This window comes from Pinus tabuliformis, chromosome X (assembly GCF_031772625.1).
Source record: "Pinus tabuliformis cultivar Carrire ecotype Pingquan chromosome X, CPIR1, whole genome shotgun sequence".
Classification (NCBI taxonomy): Eukaryota; Viridiplantae; Streptophyta; class Pinopsida; order Pinales; family Pinaceae; genus Pinus; species Pinus tabuliformis.
The window spans coordinates 1,391,089,507-1,391,099,626 of NC_142308.1; the positions used below are offsets into that span (position 1 = coordinate 1,391,089,507).

The 10,120-nt window shown below is 39.7% G+C and overlaps 1 protein-coding gene across 1 annotated transcript; it reads left to right on the forward strand.

Moving 5' to 3' along the window:
• Positions 1 to 1,821: 1,821 nt before the first annotated feature.
• On the forward strand, positions 1,822 to 2,754 carry LOC149145238 (uncharacterized). The gene is made up of 2 exons (XM_089452380.1): positions 1,822 to 2,371; positions 2,477 to 2,754. The coding sequence occupies exons 1-2, from the start codon at positions 1,822 to 1,824 to the stop codon at positions 2,752 to 2,754; spliced, it is 828 nt and encodes a 275-aa protein (XP_089308506.1).
• The last annotated feature ends 7,366 nt before the right edge of the window (positions 2,755 to 10,120 follow it).

Consider the following 10,120-nt stretch of genomic DNA (forward strand, 5'->3'; position numbering starts at 1 on the left):
ATAAATATAGGCCCATCGCTCTCTGTAACGTAATCTACAAACTCATCTCAAAATTCTTTGCAAACAGGCTCAAACCTCTCCTCCCTCTCCTCATCTCTCCAGAGCAGACAGGGTATGTTGAAGGGCGCCAGATTCTGGATGGCATCATACTTTCACATGAAGTGATTCATTCGCTCAAGGTTCTAAAAAAGCCAGGTATGATTCTCAAGCTAGATCTTTCCAAAGCATTCAATAAACTTAGCTGGTCCTACATTAATCAAATGCTTTTAGCTTTTGGCTTCAGCACCACCTGGACGTGTTGGCTCATGAATCTGATTACCTACCCCAGTTATTCCATCTTTCTAAATGGCTCCCCCTCCTCACCTTTCCGACCCTCCTGAGTTATTTGCCAAGGTGACCCTCTCTCTCCATTCCTCTTTGTGCTCATGGCCAAAGGTCTCAGTCGTCTCCTTCATTCTGCTATCTCTTCTCACTCTCTAAAGGGCATTTCTCTCCACGGAATTTCTCCCCTCTCTCACCAACAGTTGATGACACTATGCTCTTTGGCCATCCATCTGTTCATTAGGCTTCTGCCCTCCTTGACCTTCTTAATCTCTTCTCCGAAGCCTCAGGCACCTCCATCAATGTTGCCAAATCCCAGCTCTTCTTCTTCAATACACCCAGTCTTACTCAAAAGAATATAACCAAGATCTTGGGGTACCATATAGCTACGCTTCCCTCGAAATACCTTGGTGCTCCCCTGACAATCTCAGCCATCAAGCATGCCTCCTGGAGAACTCTCCTTGACAAGATAGAAACCAGGCTTTCCTCCTGGACCTTCCGCTCTCTTAATATCGCCAGCAGGCTCATACTTATCAAATCCGTTCTTCAAGCCATGCCTTTGTATTTACTCTCCACATTGGCAGCTCCCAAATGGGTTCTGAAGAGAATTCGCAATCTTCAGAGAAAATTTTTATGGGGCTCCTCAGGACTCAACAGAAAATGGGCGCTCATCAAATGGACTGAGGTCTGCTTACCGAAGTCAGCTGGCGGAATTGGTCTAAGGGATCCCCTCCACAACAACAACACCATGGGCGCCAGAATCTAGTGGAAATGGGTCTCCAATCCGCACTCTCCTTGGGCTCGCATCTGGCACACCAAGTATGCTCCAGGAAGGCCCCTGGAGGATCTCATTCGCATAAGCATCACCAACCCGGGCTCGTTAATTTGGAATGCTGCTAGAAAACACAATGTCTTCATTCAAGCACATAGTTTTTGGGAAATACACTCTGGTACCACAGCAAGATTTTGGGAAGACTCCTGGCAGCAGCTCCCCAAACTTGCTGCTCTCTTCCACAAACCCAAATGGCAAGCCACCATGCAACACAGTGATCAAACCCAGGTTTATCAATTCTGGCAGCAGCACTCCCTTCAAGGCTATCAACAATGGAGATCAGCAGACACATGGCAAGCAAATTCGCAAGAGGAAACCTTTAAAGAGATTGATCAAGAGCTCAAACTAAGGAAAATCAAGCTCTCGGATCAAAGGGACAAAATCCGATGGGGATATACACCAAAAGGGACTTTCACCACCAAAGGGGCATACCAAATTCTCTATCGTCCAGAGCAGATAGTAAAAGATCAGCTTTGGGACAGGATCTGGCAACCAAGTATTTGGCCAAAAGTCTCCACGTTCCTATGGCTATTAAGCAAACAGTTGATCCTCACCTGGGATAATCTTCAAAAGAGAGGTTTCATTGGGCCTTCCAGATGTCCCAATTGCAACCTTCACCCAAAAACCATTGTGCATCTTTTGAATACCTGTCTGCTAGCTGCAGAACTATGGGAGAGAATTGCTCTATGCAACAGAAGATCAGAAGACAAGTAGGAAACATCACAAATACTATCAGGAATTGGCCTCAGCAACCCTTCCAAAGCCCAGTCCTCAACTCCCTATGGATCCTTATTCCAGGCTTTGTCTATTGGACCTTATGGAAGGAGAGGAACAACAGGATCTTTAAAAATCTCCATTCGCCCCTGGACTCCCTCTGGCTTCTTCTTAAACAGAATATTCAAGAAACTCTGGCTCTGAAACACTGGAAAAACTCGGACCTACCATCCACTCCTCAGGAATGCCTAGTACTAGAAAATTGGAATCTGAATCTCACCTTCTCTGCTCAAGCCACCCTCAATCCCTCCATTCATTCTGAATCCCCCCATCACTGGTCTCCTCCTGTCTCCCAGACCATAAAATTAAATTTCGATGGTGCTGCCAAGGGCAATCCGGGGCCGGCTGGATATGGAGGCATCTTCAGAAATGCTGAGGGCTCGGCTCTCCATATTTATCATGGCTTGATAGGAAGAGATACCAATAATGTTGCTGAGCTGGAAGGTTTAAGGAAGGGCATCTGCACAGCTGTAACTGAAAATTTCTTCCCTCTAGTGATATAAGGGGACTCACAAATCTTAATTGAAGCGGTTTCTCAGATCTAATCAGCCACATCGGCTGGAAAGATCGCCTCTAGTTGGCGGCTCCTAAGCAGACTAGAGAAAATTGATGATTGGCTCAGGTCTCCCTGCAGCGTTACTTTCCAGCATGTTCGGCGATCTGCTAACAAAGTAGCAGATAGACTGGCTAACCACGGGTCTGATCAACATCTCCCTTTCTTCTCTGGTCCACTCAGCAGATCCAATGATGAGAAACTCAAACACGAATGCACTCTTCTGGTGCAGCAAGATCTATCCCTCCCGGATGCGAGTGAACGTGATAACTAATGGGACGATGGCAGCGGGAGCAGTCGGTGTGTGGAGTACATCCTGCGCCACCTGGCCTCACTTGCGGCTTGTATTCAATACACTGGAGAGCTCATTCAAGGCCGCGTTAATGTGGCTCGACATTTTACATGGGTTCCCCTGCTCAATTTCGATGGCGCACACCCATTTCAGATTTGTTCCTTTCTCTCGCATATTAGGCCTCCTCGCAGGTGCAATGCTCTGTTTGGTGGAGGATTCAGGTTTCCAAGGCATTCAGGCTCGCGGAGTAACTTCGGTGATGGTTTTCCTGGAACGCCACAGCCCCTTCAGCGTTCTCCTCAGTTGTATGCCCTCCAGCTCTCTCAATTCTCCGATAAACTTGTTAAATCTCCCCCTTCCTGTCTCCCCTGTTCAGCATAGCATTGCTGTCTGTCCTGCTCTTTATTCTCTGGGCAACATGACTATCCTGCGTCAAAGAATGGGTTGTCGTAGGGGTGGAATTCGTGGTCATCCCTTGAGCCATGCCTCATCCTCTTCCGCGGATACATTCCCTGGCTCTTCCTCTGAGAGTCATCCTGCTCCCACATGAGGTCGTGGTCGTGGCAAGGGACAACGGGTCGCAATAACGAACCCCCATCATACTCATGAGCACTCGGCCCGCTTTCAAATCCCCTGCACGCTAAGCAACCATTCTTTCATTGCCACTGTCATGATTCAGCTAAGTGAGGGCGCAACAGGCATGGTTTCGGCAACTCCACATGCTACATCGAAGCCGGGGGAGGAAGATTTGCCAAGCACCTCTCAGAATCAGTGCCAGTAGTGTGAAGTTCCAAAGAGTTCTGCTTTCCAGGTTAAGCCTGCTGTGGCGCATTCAAATCTTCCAGGTGAAGGGGGTCCGCCAAAAGAAGAGGGCCTTCCCTCTGATGATGACGACCTCTCCAGTTTCGGTTGTCGAATTGTGGAAGAATCGCCCTCCACTGCTCATGATGCTTGATCAGGTTGTCGTTCTCTTTTGAAATTATCGTGTCTGTTCAAAGGAAATGCTCAGTTGTTTTATGTCTATGTTCAGTTGTTTTCTGTCTATGTTAACAGTTCGAGTCAATAGTATCACCTCTGTTAAGCAGTTTTGGAACTCCAGTCAGTCTGCGTTTTGTCATGGCGGTTCTAGTTTAAACGCTCCAGTAATAGTCTTAGTTCTAGGCAGTCTGACGCTAGTTTCTGTGGATTATCTTTCAAATATGTCATGCGAGAAAGCCATTTTCCAGGCTAGACCTCTTGAGGCTACCGCCTCGTTGTAAAATTTTTGTATCAATAATAGGAGTAGACTTATTCAGAAAAAAAAGAAAAAATAAATATATAAAAAAATAAAATAAAATTATAGATTTATTTTTTAAAACCCAATAAAACTTAATTTTATAATAAATTAAATTAGAAACTAATGAAAAATAAAAATATCTCAAGATTTAGAGATTAGAATCTTTCATTTTTCATTTAGAATGGGATTTAGAAAACTTTAAACAACATCATGTCCTAGCTAATTCCACAAAGGTTGAGTGCCACATTTCAAAAATACTTATATATTAATAATATATATTAAAATTTTGTATAACAAATATTAAATTTTTTTATTGTAAATTGATCTTAAAACATTTAAATTTTTTATTATTCTAATATTTTTATAGATTTATTTTTCAAAACCCAATAAAATTTAATTTTATAATAAATTAATTTAAAAACCAATAAAAAATCAAAATATCTCAAATTTTTGGCATCAGACTATTTTATATTTTATTTAAAATAAGATTTAGAAAACTTTAAAGTACAGCACATTTCCTAACCAATTATATAATAATTATAATGCCCAGTGCCAACTTTTGAAAACACAGCTCAAATCTGGTCAAAATCAACCCTTAGTCCCAAAGTGTATGAGGTGGTACATATTCTTTTCCAGAAGCGAATATCAAAACGTGCCCGCTTTACTTCTGCCCCACGCCTGAATGTTACAAAATGCATGGTCATGAGGGGTCTGGGAAGTTGACACGGCCGACGACATTATTTACTAAAGCAGGAAATGTCATGGGAATATGGGATTGCCAACCTCTGAAGAAATGAGCCCATGTGCGGTAAATAAAGCAAACATTAAACCGATTAATAGACAGAGTTAAGTGCTGAGAAGTCTGCAAATTAGTTTGAATGTTGTTGGGCATCAGTCAATCAATCTTCATCTGGATCTCGTGTGCACTTGTGTTTGAATCTGAGACATGGCAGCTCATGGCGAGCCGGCGCTAACCGTGGATGAGCTTACCGAATTATTGGGTCTTTTGGCAGGAGTCCTGGTATTCATTACCCTTATTGGCCTAGACACATCCAAAGGATTAAAAAAAGGGGTATACTGGATACCTGGAGATGCTCTGACCATTCAGGTGATGAACTTACTCGATGGTCAGAGTGCTCTACTCAAACAGATCTTGGACAACCCAAACGAAATCAAAGGTGAGGTCCTCAAGAATAATTTGTTTATGACACATTCCAGCAGGGTAATGCTGTGTGTGTTGGTAGGCTATATGCTGCCAGGTATGGCCCGCCCCGGCTATGAAGATTCATGGGGTAAGTTAACAGCTCTAGGATTGAGTATGTTCTTGCACATTTCTTCTGATTTGTTCAGTGTACATCAACGTTTAGGCCGCTCTAAGAGTTTATCTCTCATTCCTTCCGGGTTTTATTTCTGGCCACATGTGAACAAGGTAAATGAGGATTCCTTTATTATATCCAGTACCATAATATCTCTATCACTGGTATGGCTCATTCTACTTCTCAGTTCTGCAACTATAGCTAATATTAGCATCCGGAATATTATGAGTCAAAGAATTCCTTTAATTCTTGCACAGCAATCAAATGGTGCTGAACGAAACTCGTGGGAAGCAGTAGAAAATCAAGTACTGAAGTCTTGGATCGTTGCCCGTGGATGTTACCCAGAATACATCATTGCCAGATCAGTGTTAGCCTCATCAGCCGCACTGGCAGTCACTGTTTGCATTTTAAGTTCAGTTCTTGGATGGATTGTGCAGGGTCCAATAATAAAAGTATTTGTTGGTCCTCAATTCTGGTTTAAATTCATAACATCCATCCTAGAAGTCGTATTCATCCTCGTGGGATGGGTAATCATAGGCTGGAGATGTATTACCTCGGTCACATACTACAGAAAATGGCGAAAGGAGGAGTCATGGCGTGAGTATTTCCGGGTAGAGGATTTTTGGACGAGGCGCATTCTTGAGCTGCAGGAAGCCGAGGAATCGAAGCTGAGGAAACGAAAAATTGATGAAAGGGTAAGTAAAATGATTGTCACAGAAGAAATAACAATAAGTTTACCAATCGTATTTCTCCGGTTCATCTATAGGGTGCAGTGTGTTGTGGTCTCATTCACTAAAGCATGTGGTTTGCTTTCATAGCTTCTACTCTATAACAGGCTTATGCTCAAATTATTGTCAATGTTATTATCAAAGCACGAGCAGAAAGTTCCAGAAGAGTTGTCAGAATACAGTGCGATTTTGGGGAACGTCAATGTTCTAGGGGAGACTCCTCGGAGTGTGTTTCTAGCGAATCGAAAGTCCATCAAGAAAGCCAAACAATTTATGTCAGAGGGCAACTTCGATGGAAAAGGTTGCAAAGACCTGATGGATTTTCTGACATCTAAAATGTCGCAAGGATGCGTGGGTATCCAGTGTTTGGATCCTGGAAGAGCACAATATGAAAAACGTTTGAAGTTCTTGTGTAGAAGAGAACCCGGCTCCGCTTTAGCCGTGGAAGAATATTTTATGTACGCCAGAAAACGGTCTTGGAAGCTAACAGCGGTATCATTGATCAGAATAATCGTCCAGCTGTCTCCATCATGTGGTAGACAGTCCTTACAAGCATACTTCCAGGCATCAGAACCCATGGATTTGGTTGATGAGTCTGATCCAGAAACCGACAACTTGCTGAGTAGAGCAGCAGATGGAGTATTCAAGACATTGTGGGATCAATGTAGAGAATCTCGAGGTACTGCATCAGTAGAAGAGGCAGCTAAAGAGATTTCTCTGCTTGCACAAGAAAGTAAAAAAGACGCTGAGGTGATTGGACATGGGCGAGATTCGGTGGATTGGAAGAAGGCAGCGGCAGGCAACGCGTTATACAAATTATGCAATAGTATAGATTGCAGATCAGGTAGTGATCCTAGGAACCTGCTGGGTGAATTACAGAGTGCATTAGCAGACGTTGTTGAGACTTGCATCCAAAAAGTTGGGGTTACGTTATTGAGCAGCTCAAAACTGTGGGCAGAAAGTTTGCAGGAAAAGAAATTGCTGGAAGCGGTCTACGTAGCTGGAAAATCCAAAGGACTCATGGAAGAGTTGGGATGGAGTCCCACCGCCGAAGATTTAACGATGGTGTAAGTTGTGTAATTGCGTTGAATACAAGCTGTACTTAAATGGCCTTTAAAATCTGTAGTTTAAAGATTGCCTGTGGCAGTTTATTCTTATACTGTAATTATGGATAAAGTTTGTTGTAGCTAATTCTTATACGTAATTATGGAAAATTGTTCTGCAACGCATATAAGTGTTGAATATTTTCTTTTCATAAAAATGAAATATTTGAATTATATTTTAAATGGGATAAATAAATTTAATTTTTAAAAATTAAGACTGTAAAATTAAATGATTTTAATATTAATATTTATAATTTATAAATAAATTTAAAATCAAATTAATTAAAAAATATAAATTTACAAATTTTACAGAAATATGTAAACTACATTTAATGTATCAAATATATGATGTTAAGCATGGTAATTTGAAAGAAAAGAAAAAGGAATAGTTGAGAAAAAAAAAGGAATTCAAATTTATCTCGCCTATATCCTAGATTGAGAGATATTACTCTATATCTTTGAACAAAGTGATTGGATAGAGATGATCATGATGGAGAGTGCCTGAATAAGTTTTCTCATAATAAAAAAAATATATAGATAGATCGAGGCGGATGAAATTTAATCGTTTTATGTTTTTTTAAATCGGATGGTATAGTGTTTTGTTAAATTATAATCCTGGAGAGTTCCTGAATATGTTTTTTCATGATAGAAAAAATATATAGAGAGATCGAGGAGGATGAAATTTACTCGTTTTATGGTTTTTAAATCGGATAAGATAGTGTTTTGTTAAATTATAATTTTTAATTATGGAAATTATTTATATTTATATATATATATATATATATATATAAATAAATAAAGAGGGTAAATTATATATTTTTTTCCAAACAATAGAATACATGATAGTATTGAAAAATTTAAGGATAGTAGTGGGCTGGGAGACAAAATAAAAGCCGAAATTTTAATTTCCGTAGAGTGTAGTGCCAAAAAAAAATAGTATAGTATTAAGATATTTAAAATTAAATATATAAAAATTTAAAAGATGATTTAATTGGTTTTGGAAGTTAATAATAGGATTAGAAATCGGTAGAATAAAAATCTAAGCAAAAGATGAGAATATGTGGTTGTAATTTCGATGGGATATTTATTGTTATTTGGAATGCTTTTAGGTGGGTGTTAAGATGTTGTTCAATATGTTTTATTTTTCAATCTAGATCTTTCATATGACGATATAGATGCTCAACTAAATGGAGGACATTTGTATGGTTCTCATGGTGATCTAATAAATTTCTACAATGGAGAAACTTTATGTGAATATAAATATATTTTGTCCATGTATTGTTTGAAGTGTTTGTGACTATGATGAGTATCTAGTACCTAGTATGCTATGCCAACAAGTAGCTTTGAGTCTCAAAGCAAGTTAATGTGAGACGTTCTTTCCTCCTCAACATGGGTTAATTGCTCCTAAATGGGACTTGTAGTGAGCTTGCGAAAGAGGGAAATGATTTCTGCCAAGCAATGGTGCATATGTTTGTTGCCCCTTGTCGTCCTTTTCATGATAGTAAGTTATGCCCTTGTAGATGTGGATGCGCCAATGAGGCATGGAGAAGAGGCCAAAAAGGTGCAGATAGCAGAGCGCCAAGGGAGGGCAGACAAGTCCTATGTAAAGCCAAGGGACCATGTAACACAAACATGTGTAAGAGAGACAATGCGACAAGGATCACATCGAAGAGAAACCCCAAACAACATCCAAAGAAAGTGGGAGGAAAGCCAACAAAAGAAGGGGTAGGATGACTTACAAAACAAACTGCAGAAAAGACCCAAAACCTAAGGGTGCATAGCACATGATATGAGAAAAGAGCATACAAAGAGTAGGGCCAATTGAAACTAGCTAGAGAGAAAAACACAGGAGGCAAAGAAGAGAGACTAAGAACGAGAGAGGGAGTAGGGAACCAGAGAGGCATTCCAAACTGGGTGGATTCGAATGAAGCTATGTCCAAAACATCGAGCAAAAATGAGTGTTTATACACTTTTTCGTAGGAACTGGGAGAAAAAACTACTAAATCACTATGTTGGTTGCAAGATGAAAGCAATTGTAAAATTAGCGTAAAGCTTCATGAATTTGGGAAATTACCATATACACTACAATGCCATACAACAAAGGGAGAAATAACTCCATTGGAATGGAAGTTACCGAAAGGATGATGGCAATTTTTGCCAAGCTTGACACCAAAGGAGAAGGTCAATGGAGACTCACAATTGGAGCTACCACATGCCACAATTGGTGAGACGGGTTGGTTGCAATGGTATCCAAATATTTCAAAACTAAACTTGCTTTGGATAAAAATATGAGAAATCATAACCATAACTAAGATCAACTAATACCCCACATAAATAGAATTTGAATAAACAAAATAAACACAATTTAAATTATATTTTCAAATATATAAATAAATTTATTTTCCTTACAAATTTATAAAACATTTAAATTATACATATTAAATAATTCAAATTCAAGTTTACTCCTTTATTAAATTTTATTAAAAACTAATTAAGATATCTTATAAAACATTAAATAATTTTAAAAAAATAATGGTTATTGTTACATTCCAAAATTTAATGGAATTTTTGTGATATGAGAGCACCACGCTAAATTACACGTCCACCTTATATTTGGAACTAATGGCCATGAGTTTAGATTCTGTTGTAATTTTCCATGGACGATATGAATGTCGAAGTTAACACCGTTGTTAATAGTAAAATCATTTAACACCGACCATGAATTGTTGTCAAATTTTCATCAAAATTGTAAAACATACACTCATGTTTTAAATGGGGATCAACCTACACATTCTTGTTGACAACGGATTTCTTTAATTATGACGTGGAGAGCATAAGCCACGGTTTCGGAGTGTAGAACATAATCATGAAAGTAAGTCAACATCTTTTTCAGTTAGGTGTGTCCAAGATTAACATCATTCATAA